This window comes from Palaemon carinicauda, chromosome 11 (genome assembly GCF_036898095.1).
Source record: "Palaemon carinicauda isolate YSFRI2023 chromosome 11, ASM3689809v2, whole genome shotgun sequence".
NCBI lineage: Eukaryota > Metazoa > Arthropoda > Malacostraca > Decapoda > Palaemonidae > Palaemon > Palaemon carinicauda.
Genome location: NC_090735.1, coordinates 72,175,120 through 72,201,841, shown reverse-complemented (window position 1 = coordinate 72,201,841; position 26,722 = coordinate 72,175,120). Strand labels below are relative to the sequence as shown.

Below are 26,722 nucleotides of genomic sequence, written 5' to 3'. Positions count from 1 at the left end.
GTGGCCAAGTCACACTTGACAACACTAGTCAAGGACCTGTATGGCTTCGTTAGGGCCAGAAGGGCTTGTAGGGAGTTCGTGTTTGCTTCAGCTGCGGTGAAGCACGAACCCAGGAAGCTGATATCTTCCAATATATGGGGATAGGACCTCTTCCCGAGCGAAGTGTTCAAGAAAATTGTCGACAAGGCTGCCACGGAGAACAGGAATTTTCTCCATAAGTGGGGTATGTCGTCTAAAAGGAAGTCTTCCCCGGATGAGGGTCCCCAACCAAAAAGGAAGACAAAGAGGCCAAAGTTGCCCTCTTGCCCCGCCAGACAACAACAATTTCTCATGACCGCGGTGCCCCAGATGGTGGCACAACCCCAACCCACCTACCAGATGGTACCCCAGCAGATGGTGACCCAGTCACCAGCCTTTACTCCCGCCTATGAGAGGCAGACCACTACCTTTCGCCCTAAAGGTAGAGGGTCATATAGAGATTCCTCTAGACGCCCCTGAAGAAGAAGAGGAGGTAGGGGAGGGCGCGGTCAAGGAGGCAAGTCCTCCGGACAAGGCAAAGCATTGAGATGCTTCCGGTAGGAGGAAGACTCCATTCATATCGGGATCTCTGGACCTTCGATCCCTGGGCCCACAGACTGATCAAGAACGGACTAGGTTGGAGCTGGAAGACAGCTCCACCATCATTTCCTCAATTCTTCCAACACCACCCCCGTTCTGGAAGAATATACCTGAGAACTCTTGAGCAAATGGATAATAAGGAGGGCAAAGTCCATCAAATTCCAAGGAAGGCTGTTTTGTGTTCCCAAGGACTCAGACAAACTCGGAGTCATTCTGGACTTGTCGCCACTCAACAAGTTCATAGTAAACTACAAGTTCAGGATGTTGACCCTTCAACACATAAGGACCCTGCTGCCAAAACGGGTGTACACAGTCTCCATAGACATGGCAGATGCCTATTGGCACATTCCAATCAATCGCCAACTCTCCTCCTACCTAGGATTCAGGCTACAGAAGAAGAAGTACGTCTTCAGAGCCATGCCCTTCGGACTAAACATAGCCCCAAGGATCTTTACAAAGCTTGCAGATGCAGTCGTTCAACAACTACGCCTAGAAGGTGTCCAGGTGGTAGCCTACCTGGACGATTGGCTGATGTGGGCAGTATCCGAGACAAAATGCATGCAAGCATCCAAGAAAGTGATCCAGTTCCTGGAACATCTGGGATTCAAGATCAACATCAAAAAGTCTCGACTATCTCCAGCTCAGGAGTTTCAATCACTTGGAATACATTGGAACTTACAGTCACACCGCCTCTCCATTCCATCAAAGAGGAGGAGAGAGATAGCGGGATCTGTCAAGAGACTTCTGAAATCCAACAGGATATCAAGACGCCAACAGGAGAGAGTGCTGGGCTCCCTTCAGTTTGCATCAGTGACAGACCCGGTGCTAAGAGCACTGTTATAGGATGCATCAGGAGTCTGGAGAAGATACACATCAAACGCTCAAAGAGATCTAAGAAGACCGATACCGACTCGACTACGATCACTTATCAAGCCATGGTCGAAGGCCAAGAACCTGAAGAGGTCAGTGCCTCTGCAACCACCTCCACCTTTAGTCATCATCCACATGGATGCATCAAAGGAAGGATGGGGAGGTCACTCTCACCAACAGAAAGTCCAAGGGACTTGGTCCTCTCTATTCAAGACCTTCCACACCAACATTTTGGAGGTCATGGCAGTCTTTCTCACGCTGAAGAAATTGTCTTCTCGCCATTCAGTCCACATAAGACTGATTCTGGACAGCAAGGTGATAATGAGATGTTTGAATTGTCAAGGTTTGAGATCACCCCAACTCAACCATGTGATGTTGGCCATTTTCCGCTTGGCGGAAAAGAAGAGATGGCACTTATCAGCAATTCACCTTCAAGGGTTCCGCAATGTGACGGCGGACGCTCTATCCAGGCTCACGCCGATAGAATCAGAATGGTCCCTAGACGCAGGATCATTCTCCTTCATCTTACGTCAAGTCCCAGAACTGCAGATCAACCTCGTTATGTGGCCCCATACGAGGACCCTCTAGCGGAAGCGGTGGACGCCATGTACCTCAACTGGAACAGCTGGACCAGGATTTACCTGTTCCCTCCAACCAACCTTCTGTTGAAGGTCCTCAACAAACAGATCCTTTCAGGGAACAACAGCCCTAGTGGCTCCCAAGTGGCCCATGAGCAACTGGTTCCCTCTAGTATTGGAATTGCAGCTGAGGCTGGTCCCTCTGACTCAACAAGTACAGAAGTAGACTGTCTTCGCTTCATTACAGAAAACCCAAGACCTTCATCTCATGATTTTCTCTCCTTAGCAGTTAAGAAAAGGCTTGAGATCTCGAAAGATAGTATTGACTTCTTAGAAGAATATAAGTCTAAATCTACCAGAAGGCAATATGAGTCGTCTTGGAAGAAGTGGGTTGCTTTTTTCAAGGCAAGAAAACCAAAAGAGATCTCAACAGATTTCTGTTTATCCTTTATTCACCTTCATGAACAAGGTTTAGCAGCCAACACGATAACAACGTGTAAATCTGCCTTGACTAGACCTTTGCTTTATTCCTTCCAAGTAGACTTATCCAATGAAATCTTTAACAAGATCCCTAAGGCCTGTGCTAGACTTAGGCCTGCAGCACCTCCGAAGCCCATCTCATGGTCCTTGGATAAGGTACTACACTTTGCCTCAACAGTGAACAATGAGGACTGCTCTCTGAAAGATTTGACTCAAAAAGTTACATTCTTGTTTGCTCTAGCCTCGGGGGCCAGAGTTAGTGAAATAGTGGCCCTTTCTCGGGATGAGGGCCATATTCAGTTCACAGAAGTGGGAGAACTGAATCTTTTTCCTGACCCAACGTTTCTCGCCAAGAATGAGCTACTTACCAAAAGGTGGGGTCCCTGGAGAATCTGCCCTCTGAAGGAAGATGTCTCGCTGTGTCCAGTAGAATGTCTAAAGATCTATCTTCGTAGAACTTCAGAATTCAGGGGAGAACAGCTCTTTAAAGGAGAAACATCGCGCTCAAACTAGTCCCTAAAACAACTAAGGGCAAAGATCACCTACTTCATTCGCAGAGCGGATCCTGACAGTTTACCCGCAGGTCACAATCCTAGAAAAATTGCTTTGTCATTGAACTTCTTCCAATACATGGATTTCGAGCATCTTCTCTTGTATACTGGATGGAAGTCATCCAGAGTGTTTTTTTTAAACACTACACGAAGCAAGTGCAAGAATTGAAAAGGTATGTGGTGGCAGCAGGTAGTGTGCTAAAACCTGTCACTTAGCGCTGCGAGGAACAGTGAATTGATTGGGACTGTTATGTATAGGGTGTGCGTCTTGACACCTTACAGTGCAACATGTAAAGTGAAGTGTCACTAGGGTGACACTATGGACTGTTCCAGTTACTAAAGGTGAAGAAACATAGAGTTAACACTTGTGCCATCTGTTTTTACAGTGTGAAAAGACAGTCATTCACAGAAATGTATATTAAGAAATTTATAAAATTTTTCTGTTTGGTGGCATTAACTATCATTTCCTTTCAGGTGAAACAAGTATTTCTGATCTTGTCTGCATTTTTATGTTTCTTGTTATTCACTAGCATTTTTTGTGTTACTATAAAATGTATGTTGAACTACTATTTATTGATAACCAATAAATAATTTTTAATTGATTGGTATTTGCGTCTTATTTCGCCCCAAATTTAGATAAATAAATATTTGTGCGAGCATTATTTATTTATTCCCTTTTAATCTGCATATTAACATGAGAACAACTAAAATAACTTTGTTCTTACATGTATACAAACCTTTTCTGCCTATGCATACCTTGTTTCTACACGGATACAAACTTGTCTGTTGTTGCAGACAGCTAAACCTGTATGCCTTGAATGCTATAGTGGCATATGTAAACCTTTGTTCGTATTGGGACTACAAACTTCGACTGATTGGGTATACAGCGAGACCTGTATGCTTTTTGTCGCTAGGTTTGTTCATATGGGATATGCAAACCTCGAGACTTTTCCTAAGTCTGGTATGACTCTTCCCTGCAGGGGGCAGGAAGCACTAACATAGTTCATGATTAGAAGTAATGACTTATAACGGTAACGTCATATGTCTCTAAGGTCTGAGCGACCAAGGAAATATTGTCTTGAGGTTAAGTCACAGTTGGAAATCCACAGATACATTAAAGCTCTGGTAACCTTCCATCAGGACGACATGGCCTGAGCCCAAAAAATGTTTTTGAGCGAAGCGAAAAATCTATTTTTGGGTGAGATAGCCATGACGTCCTGATGGACCCGCCCTCCTTTTTATGAAAAGGCCTTAGGAGGATCCCTCACAAAACTACTGTATCTGTAGCACCTTGCTCAACGCTACAAGGAATAAACATAGCGGCGACGATGGCACCACCTAGATACTCAGATAGTAACGGAGGAAGGGTAGCTTTATAACAGCTCCCCTTTGTTTTTGCTACTTTCCCCCTCGAAGCGTAAACGATATTCGGGGTGAAGATTGCTATGTGGCGTGTCAAGAATACGTCCTCTGGTATTATGCGTTATCATTAAAGGAAACTTTAAGGATATTCGCGCCAGGAGTTAGAATTCTGGATACCTTAAGGTTAATTCTCTGTGAATATTACTGTAGTCAAATATATACCCTAGGAAGCTACTTAAAGGAACCTTCCATCAGGACGTCATGGCTATCTCACCCAAAAATAGATTTTTCGCTTCCCTCAAAATCCGTTTTTCAAGCTTGAATGTTAACTACAACAAGCCATCTGTTTCAGTTCCTGTACTGTATCTTAATATGAATATACAGTATTGAACTGTGACTTCCCTAGCAATAGCACAGGTGTTGAAATTAGATCATCTTCAGGTGTCTAATGGTCTAAAATGCTATGTAAATTTTTTTTTCAAACTAAACTCTCGTGATTTATGAAAATCTGTTTAAACTTTTTAAATTTTTCACTGATGAAAGCAAGCCTATTTTCTGAGCCTTTTTAAAAGCTTGTTCATTAAGTAATCATGATAAAATTTTGCCAAGAATTTTCATATACAGTAGATATATCAAATAGTATTTTAATTATTTGACCATCAGTTTACATTTAACTTTGCATATATTAACTTTGTTTTTCACTGTGAAATCTCTTATAACATTATTGTGAAATAAAAATAAATGATCACTGTATAATAACAAATTTTTACCTTCAATACTTATGTGATGTCATGGGTTGGTTTAAATCATTCTGGTAGGACTATTTAGTAATGTTATTGAAATAAGTACATTTTTATTAATGTTATGTAAATCATCCAGAGATCATGATATAAATAATTAAATCATTTTTTCTCATGTAAGCAGCTTTCAGATATTTTGATAAACAAGGTTCTTGGCTAATTTTGCACTACAGTATGTTGTAATTTTTCTTGGATGATATAATATTAATGCTAATGAATAATTCTTCCAACTCATTTCTTACATGTCTGTCTCAGATTATGGAGAAACTTCTTGGGGTAAATTTGTATGTTGATTTTTAGTAATAGTAATTTTATTGTTCAGAGCCTTTCCGGGAACTAATGTTATTATTCCATCAGTAGTGCTCATTATTAACCAGCTATTTATTTTATTTATCAATTATTAGGGATACAGTATAGTTTTGCATGGAAATTAGACATCTCATTACACTGCAAATTATTAAGGCAAGTATGTTCCATTTAGCATTTTGATACTTTGGAAGTATAAACAGGTTTGTAATCTTGAAAGTTTGGGCAATTGCCAAGCAGTATATCTGAAGTTAAGTAAATAGTAATAATCTTGGATGCCAATATTGTTGCTAAATTAATTGAACATAGATAACGGCAATCAAAGTTTTAAAAAAAATGTTGTATATCAACTTTTTATACCATCATTGCTTCTACATAGTTGATTACCTCCCAGAGTAGTCATACAGAGAACACAAATGATGTTTTGAATCTTCTTTTTTTTTTCTTTTTTTTTTTTTTATAAATAGTTGTTATAACTTCACATATTTGGAAGTTTTGCTTGTGGTAGAGGAGGTTCTTCATATATTTTGCAAGGACTTATTAGATATATCCAAACATATTAGTGGTTTATGTTTCTCTGTGTACAATAACTAAGCATGTTGTGTTTGCATATATAATATATTTTCAGTAGCAGTATTTTTATTTAAATTTTTATGAAAAATTTCAAGCCTTATTGCCATAGAAATATCAGTAATTTTTGAAGTTTTTATATGGCATATAATGAATACAGTCGGTGATGCACATTGCATAGCTATACAAATTTATAGGAATGATCTGTTAGGTGTGTTTATTTTAACATTCTAAATTTAAAGTCTTTTTGATTATAGTAGTATGAGAAACAAAAGTAGCTACTTTATGAAACTAAAATTATGCATAAGATTACAACTGGTAACATTTTGAATGAATACCAATGACAGGGGTTATTCGTTCATGGTTTTTTGTTCTTAATGTTTGAAACTTGGTTGAGACTCATCTAACTACTATACTGAATATTGTGGTTTTCATTTACTTTCCTTTTCTAGGATGAAAAATATGTTTACAAGGACTGGGTGAGTCTAGACCGTTGTAAGGTGGACAACAACGTCACCAGTGGGGGCGGAATCACTAAGAACAAGCTGAATAGCTTTTACTTAGTTCTCGGAGAGAACAAGGCAGCCTACACCATCATCACCAAAGACATTGATGCGAAGGAGAAGTGGATGAAGAACATAAGTGAAGCTATGTAAGTTTTAAAAGGATTTTCTCCTACACGAACACAAACATTGATCTCTTCTTGTAGTATGACTCCTATTATTATTATTATTATTATTATTACTGTTATTATTATTATTATCATTATTATTATTATTATTATTATTATTATTATTATTAACAACGGGTAAGTTACAACCCTAGTTGGAAAAGTAGGATGCTACAAGCCCAAGGGCTCCAACAGGGATAAATAGCTGAGTGAGAAAATACAATAAGGAAATAGATAAACTGTTTATTAGAAGTTATAAATAAAGAATATCAAATATCTTCTTAGGATCAGCATACGAGGCCTGTCTAAAAAGTATCCGACCTTATGCCGGAAAAAATATTTCACATACCTGACAGGATTTGGATCCTAATCCCCTTCAAAGTAGGCCCCTTGTGCTTGCACACACTTAGCCCACCAATCCATCCACTGCTGGAAACACCTCTGGAAGTCTTCTTTTGGAATGGTGTTCATCTTCGATGTCGCGTTCCGCATTATCTCTTCACTAGTCTCAAAACGGGATCCTTTCAGTGGCGTCTTCAATTTTGGAAACAACCAGAAGTCACAAGGAGCCATGTCTGGAGAGTAGGGAGGTTGGCGAACGACTGGAATTTCATGTTTGGCCAAGAAATGTTGGATCAATTGGGATGAGTGTGCGGGGGCGTTGTCGTGATGCAGTTGCCAATTTTTCGCCGTCCACATGTCTGGCCTTTTGCGCCGAACTGCGTCACGGAGACGCCGGAGAACATCTTGATAGTACTCCTTTGTCACTGTTTGTCATTTCGGTACATATTCGTGATGCACAATTCTACGGATATCAAAGAAGACAGTCAGCTTCACCTTCATTTTGCTTGGCACCTGTCGCGCTTTTTTCAACCTTGGAGACTCGGGATGCTTCCATTGCGACGACTGTCTTTTTGTTTCTGGGTCGTACCCGTACACCCATGACTCATCTCCAGTTATCACGGTGTTCAGAAACTGAGGATCAGTGTTGGCAGTGTCCAGAAGGTCCTTTGCAGCTTGAAAACGGAGGTCCTTTTGTTCCAGCGACAACAACCTGGGCACAAATTTTGCCGCCACTCTGTGCATGTTCAAATCATCACGCAAAATTGCATGTGCGGAATCTTTACGCACTCCAACCTCTTGGGCAATCTCCCGCACGGTCGAACGACGATCTACCATCACAAAATTTCGCACCCTCTCAACAACAGCTGCACTCCGAGCAGTTTGGGGCCTGCCAGAACGCTGGTCACTCTCTGCTGATGCGCGGCCACTTTTGAATCAGTTGAACCACTCCTTAATTTGTGTTACACCCATCACATCTTCTCCAAACACCTGCGGAATCTTACGAATTGTTTCGCTTTGAGTATCACCAAGCTTTTGACAAAATTTGATGCAGTATCTTTGCTCAACACGTTCAGTCATCTTGAGAGAATCGGTAATCCGACAGACACGTTGTGTAGCACCTCACTCAGTGAAAAAATTCACGCATGCTCATGAAGGTGTCTTCCTTCACTGTGCAGAGTGGCACCACGCTATCGTCTCTATTTCGCACGGGAAAAATAAAGGTCGGATACTTTTTAGACAGGCCTCGTATATAAACTAAAAAGAGAGACTTAATGTGAGCCTGTTCAACATATAAACATTCACAGCAAGTTTGAACTTTTAAAGATGGGAGAGTGATAAACAAGAAGCTAAAACAAAAGTAAAGGAATAATGACTCGAGTTTAAGTAAAGAGAAATACAAATTGCTTTTAAAATTTTGTGATATTTGGACTTTTTGGTATTGCACTAGTTTGCAACTTTGTCAACCAGTCGCTGTTTGTTGTTGGCATGTATTTGTGGCTTCAGTTATAAATGATTACTTTACTTTTAGTCAAAATTATTTCAGGTTGGAGATTCATCTTTCTTTTGTGACTAAATATTTGAACTTTAGAAGAAATACTTTTTTATCTTCAGTTTGAAATCTGATCTTAGGCTCATGTTCTCAGTATTGATTATCTTACAGTGGAACCTCTACATACGATCTTAATTCGGTTCGGGACCTAGATCGTATATTGGAGCGAATATTCCCATAAGATTACACTGTAATTAGTATTTTTAAATATTTAACTTAGCCGGTGAATATATAATAGCTGCAACTCTGTTGCTCGACAGACAAAAAACAGTAAAAACTCGCCAGCGATCGCTATACAGGTTGCGGGTGTGCCCACCAGCGCCAACTGTCGGCCAGATACCACTCTCGATGTAAACAAAGACTCAATTTCTTCTCTGTCGACGTGTCGACAAGACGTACTTTTACTCGCTGTAGAACCTGGAGTTTTCTCAACATATTTGGTGAAGTACTTCATTTTGGTTTGAGCTTTCGCAGTGCAGGTGTTTTATCTTCATCTTAAATCTTGAACTCGTTTTTGGATAGATTTAATTTTTGATGACAAAGAGAGTATGGACTTTCTTTGACTTTTAAATGGCCGACCCTTCCCTTAGACAGAAGTGTGTTTAGGCTTTTAGCAATGATCTTAACACGTTATAAATTAATTATAGATTTTCCTCTATATATTTTATATCTCACCGCCTTTATTAGGCCTCTTCGATTAACTTTCCATTTATAATAAACAAAAATAAATTTTAATGATTTGTTTATATGCGACCTTTCCTGAGAGTAGGCGGTCCTAACTTGGAAACCGAAGTTAAACAACGTTGAGCCCTTTTCAATCGTAATAGCTTTTAAAGAGCTAATGATTTAAAACTTTTTAAATGAATATTTTTAATAAATATTTTATGAAAGATTTTCTTTGAATAGTCTTCGTACTGTTTTCAAAGATGAACTAACGTTTAGTTTATTTATGCTACGCAGTTTGCGCTCTATCGTTACGATAGAAAGAGAGAGTATCACGGTTTCACTTTGCAGAAAGAGTAAATCGATTCTGACGTTTTGTTCATTCTTCTTTCAAAGCTTAAATGTTTTAAATTCTATTTTAACGGAACTTTTTAATTGAAAAACCTTTCAGTTTTTTCCTTTGGTCAAATAACATGTTTTTTTGACGAAACGTAATTGGGCTCTTCTCTTAGGAGCGAAATCAAGAGAGAGAGAGAGAGAGAGAGATAGAGACGGAGGGAGAGAGAGGAGAGAAAACGTTCCGTTCAAGCGGGTAACGCTGTTCTCGAGTTACTCTCGTCCCTAGTCTCTGTACGGGGAGAAAGGATAAAACATTTTTAGTTTTATTCTCGTCCCCAGGCAATGTACGGTGAGAGATTGAAAACGAAGTTTTGAATGAACTAGTGTTTAGTCTCTTCCCCAGCCACTGAATTTTTTATCTTAAAAGATGTTTACTGTGTTTTGCTGGTATTAATGTGCTTGCATTATACGACTGATTTCGCATTTACTACCTTTTGATGAGGGTAGAATTGCGTGCTTCAGGTAGAAATCAGTAAAAGTTTTGATTTCAGTGAAATAAGTGCAAACAGAAAATCTTAGTGATAAAGTGATATTGCGCAAAGTGTTACAGTGTTGCGTTACCGAGGGTTCGTCTGTTCGTGCCTGTCGTTCACCTAGTCCGGGACCTCTTGCAAGCTCCCAAGCCCAGGGGAGAAGTAATGTCGTACGACTTATGGGTTCGAGAGGCCTTGATCAGCGAACAGACGTTCCCTCTATGGTATCGGGTGTATCTTACCAAGATCTCTCCTACCATAAGGCAAGAGAGACAATTTTCTCCTCGTCATCCGAAGGCTTTTCGCATAAGAAACCTGAAACAAGGTTTCGAGGCCCTTAAGCGAAAGTCAGTCCTTTCAGGACAGGTCCAGCATCCTGGTTGTAGCCATTAGGACAGCTCTGACCCTATGCAGTCATCGGAAAACTGCTCGCTGCCTAACAAAAGCGTAACACAAGACTCCGAGAGTCTTTTTGTTGGCAAGGTTTTGCGGTCACAGACGTTACCCTCATCTCTTACCGCAACCATTTCCGTTGATCCTAAATGGGTTGTACGGCAAGACATGCAGTATAAGCTTGCCTCCCTTATGGAAGACTATTCTGCCGATTAGTACGTTGAGCCTAGCCGTTTATCTCATCCGAGATCCTGGCTTTCAGCCAACCTAATGTTCCTTTGTGCGTCCTGGTGACGTTGGCATAGCTAAGTCACATCAGTCAGGTTGTTTAGAACCACACTCGATGCGGTCTTGTGTGGATTTTCAGCCACATTTGGACGTTAGGCCACTTGCTGATGCTCCTGTTGACGTTCAGGACGTTCGCTAACAATCGGAGTTGACTTGTTTTGACGCTGTGCGTCAACCTCCGCATTCTAGAGTTGTTTTGACTGCTCAATCTAGGCGGTCAAAGCAGTCTCGAGTGGACGCTGTGCGTCCTCACGCACCTGTTGTTGTTGACAGTTCACAGACTGTCAAGCAGTTACATGACGTTGCGTCCTGGTCTCTCTCACCTGTTGTTGTTGACAGTTCACAGACTGTCAAGCAATTACATGACGTTGCGTCCTGGTCCGCTACTAATGCACCAGTGCGTGTGGACTCTGCTTGTAAAGCATTGCCACCACGGTAGGTCTCTCCCTTGCTTGAGACTCAGCTATTATCGGACAAACTTCCTTTAGATGAGGAAGTTGCTGTTCCCCCTCCTACTGATATTCCCTTGAGGACTCTGTCAGACGGAGAGGAGCCTAAAGCTGCTTAGCCCTCTATGGACTTTAATTAAATCATGCTGATTTTTAAGGATCTTTGTCCGGATCTTTTTGTAACTGCTGCTCCTCGTTCGCCTAAACGTCAGAGCTTACACTAGGCCTAGCTACTTCGAAGCCGTTGTTTTATAAGCTAGTGCTCTCTCGCTCTCCTAGAGAGCTTTACGTTTGCTAGGCGACTGGTTTATCACCAGGAGGAGTTTGGGGGATACAGCCTTTGCTTTCCCTTCTTTTAAACTGGCTTATAGAGCGAGAGTCTGATATGACACGAGAGAAGTTCTCGGCTTGGGAGTTCCTGCCTCTGCCCAGATAGACTTCTAAAATCTCGTAGACTCTCCCTGGTGCCTGGCCAGGAGACGCTCCAAGATTTTACAGGTCAACTTCACAGCTGTTTTCGAGCCTTTGAAGTTTTGCTGTACAATTATGTCATGCATAAACAAGGCTTTCAGGGATGGCTCCAATGATCTGACAGCCACGTTCTCTGCAGAGACAAGTCCCTCAGGGATAGCTCCATGATTTGGCAGCCATGTTCACTGCAGGAGTACGTAAGAGGCAAGTGCGCTCAGTGTGTTCATTGTCAAGACAAACTTCGCGATGAAGTCTACCAGGCTGTCTTGACAGCATTTATGGAAGGCGACTGGATGGTCTCTCTCGACCTTCAGGAGGCATACTTCCACATTCCTATACACCCGGATTCCCAACCGTTTTTGAGGTTTGTTTACAGGAATGTGGGGTACCAGTTTCGAGCTATCGGAGATCAGAGCCTCCCTGTACTTGGACGACTGGCTTCTCAGAGCCTCTTCCAGTCATCGCTGTCTGAAGGATCTCAATTGGACTCTAGATCTGGCCAAGGAATTGGGACTCCTAGTCAATTTGGAAAAGTCACAGCTGGTCCCATCCCAAACTATTCTGTATTTAGGGATGGAGATTCACAGTCAAGTTTTTCGGGCTTTTCCGTCGGCCCCCTGAATAGATCAAGCCCTGCTCTCCATCCAGAAGATGCTGAAGAAAGAACGCTGCTCAGTCAGGCTGTGGATGAGTCTGGTAGGGACGCTGTCATCCCTGGAGCAATTTGTATCATTAGGAAGACTACACCTCCGTCCTCTTCAATTCCATCAGGCTTTTCACTGGAAAAAGGACAAGACGCTAGAGGCGGTCTCGATCCCGATTTCTGAAAAGATAAAGTCTTGTCTGACTTGGTGGAAGGACAATATCAGCCTAAGAGAGGGTCTTCCCCTGGCAGTTCAGATACCCTACCACATTCTCTTCTCGGAAGCATCGGACTTGGGCTGGGGCGCGACGCTGGACGGTCGGGAATGCTCAGGTCTGTGGAACTCGAGGCAGAGGAGCATGCATATCAACTGCAAGGAGCTTTTGGCGGTTCATCTGGCCTTGAGAAGCTTCGAGTATCTCCTTCGAGGCAAAGTGGTGGAAGTAAACTCGGACAACACCACGGCCTTGGCGTACATCTCCAAACAGGGAGGTACCCACTCACTGACGTTGTACGAGATCGCAAGGGACCTGCTCATCTGGTCAAAAGATCGAGGCATCTCCCTAGTAACGAGGTTCATCCAGGGCGACTTGAACGTCCTAGCAGATTGTCTCAGTCGGAAAGGTCAAGTAATTCCAACCGAATGGACCCTCCACAAGGATGTGTGCAAGAGACTTTGGGCGACTTGGGGTCAACCCACCATAGATCTCTTTGCAACCTCGCTGACCAAGAGGCTTCCAATCTATTGCTCTCCAGTCCCGGACCCAGCAGCAATACATATAGATGCCTTCCTCCTAGATTGGTCACATCTGGATCTTTACGCATTCCCACCATTCAAGATTGTCAACAAGGTACTGCAGAAGTTCGCCTCTCACGAAGGGACAAGGTTGACGTTAGTTGCTCCCCTCTGGCCCGCGAGAGAATGGTTCACCGAGGTACTTCGATGGTTAGTAGACGTTCCCAGAAGTCTTCCTCTAAGAGTAGACCTTCTACGTCAGCCACTCGTAAAGAAGGTACACCAAAGCCTCCACGCTCTTCGTCTGACTGCCTTCAGACTATCGAAAGACTCTCGAGAGCTAGAGGCTTTTCGAAGGAGGCAGCCAGTGCGATTGCTAAGAGCAAGGAGAGCGTCTACCATTAGAGTCTACCAATCGAAGTGGGAAGTCTTCCGAGACTGGTGCAAGTCAGTTTCTGTATCCTCGACCAGTACCTCTGTAGCCCAAATAGCTGATTTTCTCTTATACCTGAGAAAAGGACGATCCCTTTCAGCTCCCACTATCAAGGGCTATAGAAGCATGTTGGCATCGGTCTTCCGGCATAGAGGCTTAGATCTTTCCAACAATAAAGATCTGCAAGACCTCCTTAAATCTTTCGAGACCACTAAGAAGCGTCGTTTGGCTACTCCTGGGTGGAATTTAGACGTGGTCCTAAGATTCCTCATGTCAGACAGGTTTGAGCCTTTACAGTCAGCCTCCCTGAAAGATCTCACTCTTAAGACTCTTTTCCTGGTATGCTTAGCCTCGGCTAAAAGAGTCAGGGAGATTCATGCCTTCAGCAAGAACATCGGATTTTCGTCAGAAAAAGCTGCTTGTTCTCTGCAACTTGGTTTTCTAGCCAAAAATGAGCTACCTTCTCGTCCTTGGCCTAAATCTTTCGATATTCCCAGCTTATCGGAGATCGTAGGCAATGAACTAGAAAGAGTCTTATGCCCTGTTAGAGCTCTTAAGTTCTACTTAGCTCGTACTAAACCTTTACGAGGCCAATCTGAAGCGTTATGGTGTTCGGTTAAGAAACCATCCTTGCCTATGTCAAAGAATGCTTTGTCATGTTTTATCAGATTGTTAATACGAGAAGCTCATTCACACTTGAGTGAGGAAGACCGATCTTTGCTTAAGGTTAAGACGCACGAGGTTAGAGCTGTAGCAACTTCCGTGGCCTTTAAGCAAAATAAGTCTCTGCAAAGTATCATGAACGCAACCTATTGGAGAAGCAAGTCAGTGTTCGCGTCATTTTACTTAAAAGATGTCCAGTCTCTTTACGAGAACTGCTACACACTGGGACCATTCGTAGCAGCGAGTGCAGTAGTGGGTGAGGGCTCAACCACTACAATTCCCTAATTCCATATCCTTTTAATCTGTCTCTTGAAATGTTTTAATGTTTTTATGGGTTGTCCGGAAGGCTAAGAAGCCTTTCGCATCCTGGTTGATTTGGCGGGTGGTCAAAGTCATTTCTTGAGAGCGCCCAGATTAGGGGTTTGATGAGGTCCTGTTGTATGGGTTGCAGCCCTTGATACTTCAGCTCCTGTGGGTCTGTCAGCATCCTAAGAGGATCGCTGGGCTCCGTAAGGAAGACGTACTTACAAGGCAGAGTAATCGTCTAAGTCGACTTCCTTACCAGGTACCTATATATTTTGGTTTTGTTATATTGATAACTGCCAAAATGAAATAAAAAACTCTTAGCTTATACGATGTAAACATATTTAACTCTAGTCTCTACCCACCTCCTTGGGTGTGAATCAGCTATTATATATTCACCGGCTAAGTTAAATATTTAAAAATGATATTTTAATTATAAAATAAATTTTTGAATATACTTACCCGGTGAATATATAAATTAAACGACTGTCCCTTCCTCCCCAATAGAGACGCAGTGGGATGAGAAGAAATTGAGTCTTTGTTTACATCGAGAGTGGTATCTGGCCGACAGTTGGCGCTGGTGGGCACACCCGCAACCTGTATAGCGATCGCTGGCGAGTTTTTACTGTTTTTTGTCTGTCGAGCAACAGAGTTTCAGCTATTATATATTCACCGGGTAAGTATATTCAAAAATTTATTTTATAATTAAAATATCATAATTCGTTCTACAGCCCTAAAACCTACGATAACTCCTTAATAAATTACTACACATAATTACACATAGCCATAATACAATTGCATTATATAATAGAGATGTAAAAAAGAATAATTATAAAGAAATAATGAATAAAAAAGGGGTTTTTATTGTCACTTTACCTTAGAGACAGGCCAACGAAGGTGTAGTCTTTGCTACGCAGGAGGAGACAGACGGTTGGCGAGGAGATAGAGATGGTGACTGCGATAACGTACCGTAACTTACTCTAACTTACACTAAATGAACTTTAACCTAACTTAGCTTATTTATTTTATTTAATTTTTATATTTTATATATTTTTACATTTTCTTTTTGATTTTTAATTTGCTTCACTTTCACTCAGTTCAATCCTAGTTTTCTTTGCTTCGTTTTCTGTTTCTTTATCACGATCACTAGACCGCTTCGTAGACTTTTTAAAGAAACTGTCGAGAGAAAGTTTCTTGGTACGGCTTTTAAGAATTTTTCTGAAATGGGTTAAGCAGACATCAACAAATTGCGAAACTACACGGCAAACCTAAAGTTTTTGTGGGTGATACTTATCAATGAAGTCAACCACGTGTTGATGATGTACTAACATCTCTTTTATTACAGCCGAACTTGAGATGTGCTCTACCTCCTCGATCTCCTCCGACTCGCTCAACTGCGCTTGGAACTCATCATTCTGCATGGCATGCAGCTCCTTGAGTTCCTCGGTGGTGAGCTCTTCATGATGCTCCTCGACCAGTTCGGTGATGTCATCTTCATTGACCTCCAGACCCATGGACGTGCCAAGGGATACAATCTCTTCTACGTCTTCCTCTACGGCAAGCACATGTTCAGGTTCGGGGCCAAAACCTTCAAAATCTCTGGGAGAAACAGCATCAGGCCAAAGCTTCTTCCAAGCTGAATTCAGTGTCCGTCTAGTTACTCCCTCCCAAGCCTGATCAATGATCTTCAAGCTTTGCATGATATTGAAATGGCTCCTCCAATATTCACGCAAAGTTAAGTTGGTGCTTTGCGTGACATTAAAGCACTGCTTAAATAAGTGTTTGGTGTAGAGCTTCTTAAAATTAAAGATGACTTGCTGGTCCATGAGCTGGAGGATAGGGGTGGTGTTTGGTGGAAGATACAGCACTCTGATAAACTTGAACTGGTCGAGGATATCATCTTCAAGTCTTGGGGGGTGAGCGGGAGCATTATCCAAGCAAAGCAAGCACTTTAAAGGCAAATTCCTCGCCTGAAGGTACTTCTTGACAGCAGGGCCGAAAACTTGGTTTACCCAGTCAACAAAGAAGTGCCTAGTAACCCAAGCCTTAGAATTAGCACGCCAGAAAACATGTAGCATGTCCTTATTGACTCTATGTGCCTTAAATGCCTTAGGGTTTTCGGAATAATAAACCAGTAACGGCTTGATTTTGCAGTCCCCGCTGGCGTTGGCACTTAGAGCAAGAGTCAACCGATCCTTCATAGGCTTATGTCCTGGCATTTTCTACTCTTCGGCGGTGATATATGTTCGACTAGGCATCTTTTTCCAAAACAGACCGGTTTCATCACAATTGAAAACTTGCTGCTCTACGTAACCTTCATCCTCCACGATCTTTTTGAACTTCCTAACAAAATCGTTAGCAGCCTTGGTGTCCGAACTTGAAGCCTCTTCGTGCCAAACAACTGAATGAATCCAGGTCCGTCTCTTGAATTTCTCGAACCAACCGTCAGACGCCTTGAATTACTCTGTCGTAGGATCGATTGAACTCGCGTCACCCCAAGAGCCCGCCACCTTCAAATCACAATAGATAGTGCTGGCCTTCTCGCAAATGATCGTTTCAGTGATCATATTGCTAACAATCTCTTTTCCCTTTATCCATATTAACAAAAGGCATTCCATCTCTTCCAGGGTAGGGCTGCGACGTTTTGAAATAATGGTGATCTCCTTCGAATGGTTTGACTGCTTTAATGGCTGCCTTCTGCTTGATGATCGCCGAGATCTTAGACATATTCCGGCCATATTGTTTAGCCAAATCACTCACACGCACACCGCGCTCATGTTTTTCTACAATTTCTTGCTTCAATTCTAATGAAAGCATTGCCTTCTTCCTTTTCTCACCACTACTAATACCTGTACCGAAACTTAAGCTGCTTAGGACCCATGATTATACGTAAAATCAAAAATGAAACGTGAAAAAAGGAAGATAGTAAGCACTGTTAATAACGGACCGAATAGGGTACAACACGATGCGCACGAGAACAGAGAACTGACCGATGCAACACTCACTGGCATCCCTCCGACGTGCTGCTGTCTACCGGCATAAACAAGAAACTACGATCGACACTTCGAGAAAATTCTACGCATATGGTCTGTGTTGGATGTTGGAGTATGATGTCGGGTGTCGAGATGAGAATGCGATCAAATTTTATGTTGTATGTTGGAACAATTGTATGTAAAGGCAATCGTATATAGAGGTTCCACTGTGCTTATAATTTTTGGGTTACCCATTTTCATTTCTTGTCATATTTCAAAAACATAATAGGACACTACTTTAATGCTAAATTTTGGGGAAAAGTATACTGTATACTGTACAGTAATGTATCTTTTTTTAGAAACCTGTCAATTTTCATAATATAATGAATATCAAATACTATACAGTAATTATGATATTGTTATATCCTTATGATTTTATTTTCAGAGAGTTCTTGAATCCTCCAGAAAATTTAACGCTACATCACGTTTTTACCGTCACAACATTCCCAAGACCTAATACTAGATGTGAAAAGTGTACCAAACTGCTGAAGGGGAGTATTTTTCAGGTAATGATTACTAATTATGATTAATACCTTTGTTTAGTAATGCAACAAGCAAATTCCTATGCAAGTGATAATTTTATTTATTGAGAATATTTCATACCTGAAGTATTTAGAAATAACGGTGGGGACATCTTATACTGTTTGTATGAAATAGATACTTGCTCTGAGTAGAATTCTTTTATGGGGGATACTTTGAATGATTTTTGGGGGGACTTGATGCAAGAATGAAACTTGATGCAGTTGCTAAAATCAGAGGTTTTTTGCTTTATTATTCATTGAAGTTTAAGGAAAGTGCATAAAAAACTCAGCTTAGGATTCTAGTGTTAAGGGTACTGAATGCTTTCAGAATATTATATTAGTAGAGAAAATCAAAGAAATATTTGAGGGTAGTATCGAAAGAACTTGATAAATATGGGTCAGCACTATTGCAATCACTTTTATTTTCTCATACGAAAATGTTTTGATATGTGGTTGTCTATACAGGAAGGTGTAGCGTATTGAGAATAAGAACATAAGTCTTCTATCTATGTACCATGATCCAATTTTGGGAGGTAGCCGACAAAAAAAAAAAAATGCGGGGGATTTTTCTTCTCATCATTCCTCCATGCCTGATGAGGGACTCAGCCAAGTTTGGCTGGTACTGCTAGGGTGCCAAAGCCCACGCTCCCTCGTTTTCCACTACAAGTGCAGCCTCATATGCTGACTCCCATACTTCCGCTATCTCAGCAGTCACCTAGGTGACCTGATGTGGCAGCAGGGCATATCGGAGCTGTCATAATTGCTCACTAATCATTTCTTTTTCAATATCAAACTTACCCGATGATCATATAGCTGCATCCCTGCTGCCCAACAGAAAAAACCTACGGGCGGAATACGCCAGCGATCGCTATACAGGTGGGGGTGTACATCAACAGCGCCATCTGTCAAGTAGGTACTCAAGTACTCGATGTCAACAAAGAACCAATTTTCCCTCTGTCGTGCCACAGGCAAGACCTACTAAATACGCCGTCCCTAACTGGATTTGTTTTCACAACGATTTGGTGAAGTACACTATTCCAGTTTTGAGCTTTCGCTATGCAGGGGTTTTATCTTCATTTCAAAACTTGAACTCGTTTTGGATAGATTTAATTATGGTGACGAAGAGAGTATGGACTCTCTTTCACTTTTAAATGGCCGACCCTTCCCTTAGACGGAAGTTTTGGTGACGAAGAGAGTATGGACTCTCTTTCACTTTTAAATGGCCGACCCTTCCCTTAGACGGAAGTGTGTTTAGGTTTTTGGTAATTTTGCTTAACAAGTTATAGATCTATTTATTTTATATCTCTCCGCCTTTATAGGCCTCTTCGATTAACTTTCCATTTATTATAAACTTATAAAAATTGATTTTTATGTTTGTTTATTTGCGACCTTTCCTAATAGTAGGCGGTCCTTACTTGGAACCGAAGTTAATTAATATTGAGCCCGTCATATCGTATTTACCTTTTAAGAATTTATACTTTTTTAATTTTAATGTTTTTGAAAGAATTTCTTTTATAGTCTCGTACTGTTTTCAAAGATGAACTAACGTTTAGTTTAGTCTCCGCAGTTGTTGACGTTCAGAACGTTCAACATGCGCTCTATCGTTACGATAGAGAGAGAGTATTTCACGGTTTCACGTTGCAGTAAGAGTAAACCGATTCTAGCGTTTCGTTCATTCTTTCTTAGCTTAAATGGTTTAAATTCTAAATAAAGGAACTTTTTATTTGGGAAACCTTTCAGTTTTTTCCTTTAGCAAATAATATGTTTTTACGATATATAATTGGGCTCTTCTCTCAGGTTCTAAGTCAAGAGAGAAGAGAGAGAGAGATAGAGACGGAGGGAGAGAGAGGAGAATAAACGTTTCGTTCAAGCGGGTAACGTTGTTCTCGTTTTTTACTCTTCTCCCTAGTCGCTGTAGGGGAAGAAGGTAAAACGTTTCTAGAGTTTTATTCTTGTTCCCAGGCTTTATGCGGTGAGAGATTTTAAACGTAGTTTATTTGATCTAGTGTTTAGTCTCTTTTCCAGCCACTGAATTCTTTATCTTTAATTATGTTTTTCTGTTGCATTGTAAACTGTTTTCGCAATTACTACCTTTTAATGAAGGATAGGATTGCGTGTTTCAGGTAGAAATCAGTTAAAGTTTCGATTTCAGTGAAATAAGTGCAAACAGAAAATCAAAAGTGATAAAGTGATATGCGCAAAGTGTTACAGTGTTGCGTTCGAGGGTTCGTCTGTTCGTGCCAGTTGTTCACCTAGTCCGGGACCTCTTACAAGCTCCCAAGCCCAGGGGAGAAGTAATGTCGAACGACTTATGGGTTCCACAGGCCTTGATCGACGAACAGACGTTTCCCTCCGTGGTTTCGGGTGTATCTACACACGTTGCCGACGTAATCGCCCCACCCACACAAAGACGAGAGAGCCCATTTATTCCTCGTCTGCGGAAGAGGTTTCTCGTAGAAACCATGGACCAAATCTTGCAGCTTTTTAAGTGCAAGTCGGTCCCTTCCGCGCAAGTCCAACGGCCTAGGTGTAGCCACTGGGTCAGTTCGGACTCGCTACAGTCATCCGACGACTGCACACCTCCCAAGAGAGGCAAGGTGGTACCGCAACAGGCAGTAACTCCGTCTGTTGCCGCACCAGCTGTTTTAGACCCTCAGTCACAACGGACAGTAGCTCCGTTTGTTGCCGTCTTTTGTAGACCCTAGTGGTCTTTACTGCAGTCTATGCAGACTCAGTTAGCTGCGGTTATGCAGGAGTTTCGTGCGGAGAAGGTTTACACTGCTCTCGTTAGCCTACAACCTGCCACGGTTGTGCGCCCAGCTCACGCTGAGGCTGCCTGCTCCCACACTCCGGCTGCGGAGAGCTCCACCTCCGATGCGCGATCGACCATGCCAGACGCATGTTAACGTTAGCCGACGTGCGGCTCCCTCCGTTAACATGCGTGAGCTACCGCATCAGCAGTGGGAAGGTGGAGTCAAGCTGCCGTGTTTTGACGCGATGCGTTAGTTTCCGCAACCCACGGCAGTCCCCACCACGCACCACCACTCCGCTTTGGTTGTTGCCTGCTCCCACACTCCGACTGCGGAGAAGGTTGACGATGCACCCGTTGGCCTACAGCCTGCCACGGTTGTGCGCCCAGCATGGCTGCCTGCTCCCACACTCTTGTTGTGAGAGCTCCTCCACCCATGCGCAGTCGACCCTGCCAGACGCATGCTGACTCCCACAGACACACGGAGCACTCCGTTGCCGTGCGTGAGCTACCACAAGCTGCCGTGTTTTGACACGGTGTGTCAGCCTCCGCAACCCACTGTGGTTACCGCCACTCGCCCGCAGCAGACTAGTCAGTCAGGAGTTGAGGCTTCCCCACACAGCTTTAGTTGTTGCCAGCTCACAGACTGTCAAGCAGTTACATGACGTTGCCTTCTGGTCTGCTACTAATGCACCAGTGCTGTATGTCCTCACGCACCTGTTGTGGTTGACAGTTCAGTTTTTGACAGTTCACAGACTGTCAAGCAGTTACATAACGTTGCCTTCTGGTCTGCTGCTTATGCACCAGTGAAACCCTCACTGAGATAACCTAGCTTTTCTCGGACATGGTTCCTGTAGATGAGAAAGTGCTGTTCTCCCTCCTTCTGATATTCCCTTGAGGACTCTGTCATTTGGAGAGGAGCCTTAAGCTGCTTAGCCTCCTATGGACTTTAATTAAAGCATAACATGCTTCCAGGGATGGTAAATGGTTCCGCTTCAGTCGCTAACCCCGTCTGTTGCCACACCTGCTCCCATAGACCCTAATGGGCTTTGTTGCAAGACATGCAGTCCAAGCTTAGTCCTTGATAGAGGATTTTTTACGGAGAAGAACCTTCTAGCCAACAACCTTCCTACCGGTTGGTTGTACGCCCTGTTGACGCTGAGGTATCCTACTCACGTCCGCCAGTTGAGATGGTTCCTCCACCGGTGCGACCCAGTGTGGGTTGCCAGTCGCACGTTGACGTTAAGCGACTCTCGGAGGTGGTTGTGGACGTTCAGTGTGTCACTAGGAAGACGTTCAACAACCAGCAGAGGTGACTTGTTGTGACGCAGTGCGGCAACCTCAGCAACCCGATAGGGGGTTGTCTGCACAACCCAGACAGTCTAGACAGTTTCGGGTTGTCGCTGTTCTTCCTCGCGTCCCCATGGTTGACAGTTCACAGACTGTGCAGCAGTACCATGATCTTGTGTCCGGCTCCGTCACGCATCCACCAGTGTGACCGGATTCAGCGAGTCAGACGTTGCCCACTCCGTTGCCGTTTCCTCATCAGTTTCGGATGAGGAACCCTCTGATGAGGACATGGCTGAACAAGACGATCAACCCCCAGCCATGCTATCCATCCAGAAGATGCTGAAGAAGGAACACGGCCCTGTCAGGCTGTGGATGAGTCTGGTTAGGACACTGTCATCCGTGGTTCAATTGGTGTCACTTGGAAGACTACACCTCCGTCCTCTTCGGTATCATCTAGCTCTTCACTGGAAAAGGACAAGACGCTAGAAGCGGTCTCGATCCCGGTTTCCGGAAAGATAAGTCTGGTCTGACTTGATGAAAGGACTTTATCGACCTTTGAAAGGGTCTTCCCTGACTGTTCAGACTCCCAACCACGTTCTCTTCTCAGACGCATCGGACGTAGGCTGGGGTGCGACCTTAGGCGGTAGGGAATGCTCGGGATTATGGAACTCGAGTCAAAGGACAATGCATTTCAACTGCAAGAAGCTTCTGGCAGTACGTCTGACCTGGAAAGCTTCAGGTCTCTCCTTCAAGGCAAAGTGGTGGAGGTGAACACGGTCAACTCCCTGCTTTGATGTACATCTCCTAGCAAGGAGGGACCTACTCTCTGACATGGTACGAGTTCGCAAGTGACCTCCTCTCCTGTTCAACAGGTCTAGACTTTTCACTAGTAACGAGTTTCATCCAAGGCAACTTGAATGTCTTAGCAGATTGTCTCAGTAGGAAGGGACAATAATTCCAACATATTGGACCCTCCACAAGGATGTATGCAAGAGACTTTGGGTCACCTGGGGCCAGCCAACCATAGATCTCTTCGCAACCTCGATGTCCAAGAGGCTCTCAATACTTTGCTCTCCTATCCCGGACCCAGCAGTAGTTCTTATAGATGCCTTTCTACTAGATTGGTCTCATCTAGATCTATATGCAATCCCTCCGTTCTAGATTGTCAACAAGGTACTGCAGAAATTCGCCTCTCACGAAGGGACAAAGTTGACGCTAGTTGCTTCCCTCTGGCCCGCGAGAGAATAACTTACCGAGGTACTTCGATGGCTAGTAGACGTTCCCAGAACACTTCCCCTAAGGGTGGACCTGCTACGTCTGCCACGCGTAAAGAAGGTACTCCAAGGCCTCCACGCTCTTCGTCTGACTGCCTTCAGAATATCGAAAGACTCGAGAACTAGAGGTTTTTCGAAGGAGGCAACCAGAGCGATTGCTAAAGCAAGGAGAACATCCACCCTTAGAGTCTACCAATCGAAGTGGGAAATCTTCCGAAACTGGTGCAAGTCAGTATCCGTATCCTCGACCAGTACCTCTGTAACTCAAATAGCTGACTTCCTCTTATATCTGAGGAAAGAGCGATCTCTTTCAGCTCCCACTATCAAGGGTTACAGAAGCATGTTGGCATCAGTCTTCCGTCACAGAGGCTTAGATCTTTCTAACAATAAAGATCTACAGGACCTCCTTAAGTCTTTTGAGACCACGAAGGAGCGTCGTTTGGTTACACCTGGTTGGAATTTAGACGTGGTTCTAAGATTCCTTATGTCAGACAGGTTCGAACCACTTCAATCAGCCTCCCTGAAAGATCTCACCTTTAAGACTCTTTTCCTGATATGCTTAACCACAGCTAAAAGAGTCAGTGAGATTCATGCCTTCAGCAAGAACATCGGATTCTCATCCGAAACGGCTACATGTTCTACATCTTGGTTTTCTAGCCAAACACGAGCTGCCTTCTCGGCCTTGACCAATATCGTTCGATATTCCAAACTTATCGTATGGTTGGAAATGAACTAGAAAGAGTATTATGTCCTGTAAGAGCTCTTAAGTTCTATTTTAAACCTTTACGAGGCCCGTCTGAAGCTTTATAGTGTTCAGTTAAGAATCCATCTTTGCCTATGTCAGAGAATTCTTTATCCTATTTTTATCAGACTGTTAATACGAGAAGCTCATTCCCTTCTGAATGAGGAAGACCAAGCTTGGCTGAAGGTAAGGACACACGAAGTTAGAGCTGTCACAACTTCCGTGGCCTTTAAACAAAATAGATCTCTGCAAAATATATTCGACGCAACCTATTGGAAAAGCAAATCAGTGTTCGCGTCTTTTATCTTAAGAATGTCCAGTCTCTTTACGAGAACTGCTACACTCTGGGACCATTCGTAGCAACGAGTGCAGTAGTGGTGGGGGCTCCACCACTACAATTCCTTAATTCCAGAACCTTTTTAATCTTTCTCTTGAAATATTTTTGGGTTGTCCGGAAGGCTAAGAAGCCTTTCGCATCCTACTTGATTTGGCGGGTGGTCAAAATCATTTCTTGAGAAGCGCCTAGATTAGAGGTTTTGATGAGGACCTTTAGTATGGGTTGCAACCCTTCATACTTCAGCTCCTAGGAGTCGCTCAGCATCCTATGAGGATCGCGAGGCTCAGTAAGGAAGACGTACTTTAAAAGGCAGAGTAATTATTCAAGTCGTCTTCCTTACCAGGTACTTATTTATTTTATGCTTGTTATTTTGAATAACTGCTAAAATGTAATACGGAATACTTAGCTCATAATGTTAACTTGTAATGCTGGTCTCTACCCACCCCCCTGGGTGTGAATCAGCTATATGATCATCGGGTAAGTTTGATATTGAAAAATGTTATTTTCCTTAGTAAAATAAATTTTTGAATATACTTACCCGATGATCATAAATTAAAGGACCCACCCTTCCTCCCCAATAGAGAACCAGTGGGACAGAGGAGAAAATTGGTTCTTTGTTGACATCGAGTACTTGAGTACCTACTTGACAGATGGCGCTGTTGATGTACACCCCCACCTGTATAGCGATCGCTGGCGTATTCCGCCCGTAGGTTTTTTCTGTCTGGCAGCAGGGATGCAGCTATATGATCATCGGGTAAGTATATTCAAAAATTTATTTTACTAAGGAAAATAACATATTTCTAGCACGCTCTTTTCCTTCTCTCACATCTATCCCCTTGTTACCTAGGGCTTTCTTCACTCTATCCATCCTCCTAAACCTTGGCATTAATCTTGCAGTTCTTCCAGCAACACTTGCATTCATCACCTTTAAGAAACAGCCATTTTCCATCCTCTATACATGGCCAAATCATCTCAACACATTCATCCAATCTATCTGCCATTTAACTACTCATACCTGTTCTGATCCTCGCTACTTCATTCCTAACCCTATCCAATGAAGATATGCCAGCTTTCTCCACAGACACCGCATCTTAAACACATTCAGTTTCTGTCTCGGTCATTTTCATTCCCCACATCTCTGATCCATACATTACAGTTGGTACAATCACTTTCTTATACAGAACTCTATTTACATTCATCCCTAACCCTCTATTCTTCACTGTCCCCAACACTTTACATCCTTCATTCATTCTGCTTTCACTCCACCATTTGTAGTAACAACAGAACCCAAGTACTGTACAGTACTTAAACTGATCTACTCTCTCAAGCAACTCCCCATTCAACATGACATTCAATCTAGCACCACCCTCTCTTATTGTGCATCTCATAACCTTACTCTTACCCACATTATCTTGCAACTTCCATCTCTCACACAACCTTCCAAACTCTGTTACAGTACTAATGGGCACAGTTTCTCCTCCGATTTTGCAACCGATAGAGCATCATCCGCAAACAACCGATTCACCTCCCACTCGTGATCACTCTCACTTATCAGTTATAATCCTCGACCAAGCATTTGAGCATTCACCTCTCTCACAGCTCCATCAATAATTAAATTGAACAACCATGGCAACATCTCACATCCCTGTCTTAACCTCACTTTCACTGGAAACACTCACTAATTCATTTCTTATGTATAAATTCTTCATTGCTTGCAACAACCCTCAACCAATTCCATATAACCTCATCACTTTCCACATCGCATACCTGTCAACTCTATCCTAAGCTTTTTCCCGATTCATAAATGCAACATATACCGCCTTACCTTTTGTTAGATATTTCTTGCATATGCGAATAACTATAAAAATGTAATCCAAATATCCCTTACCTCTTTTAAAGCCACCCTGCACTTCTAAGATTGCATCCTCTTTTATCCTTTATCCTATTAACTAACACTTTCATAACTTTTCCAACCACTGTCAACAAACTAATACCCCTAGAATTACAACACTCATGCACATCTCCCTTATTTCCTTACATTTGTAGAAGCAGAACAATACACACACACACGCATTCCACTGGCACAGTTGACAACATAAAACATATAGTAAACTAGACAAGCACTCTGAGAGTGCAGATCTTCGCAACAGTAGCTTATTTCTCG

The 26,722-nt window shown here is 42.7% G+C and overlaps 1 protein-coding gene across 5 annotated transcripts in view; it reads left to right on the top strand.

Annotated features, from left to right (window-relative positions):
- Positions 1-26,722, top strand: part of Vav (Vav guanine nucleotide exchange factor) — a 385,659-nt gene that overhangs the window by 282,104 nt on the left and 76,833 nt on the right. For all 5 annotated transcript variants that reach the window (XM_068383125.1, XM_068383124.1, XM_068383126.1 and 2 more), the window contains 2 exons: positions 6,588-6,787; positions 18,031-18,151. In XM_068383125.1, coding sequence (XP_068239226.1) covers positions 6,588-6,787; positions 18,031-18,151 — 321 coding nt within the window. The remainder of the gene's footprint in view (positions 1-6,587; positions 6,788-18,030; positions 18,152-26,722) is intronic.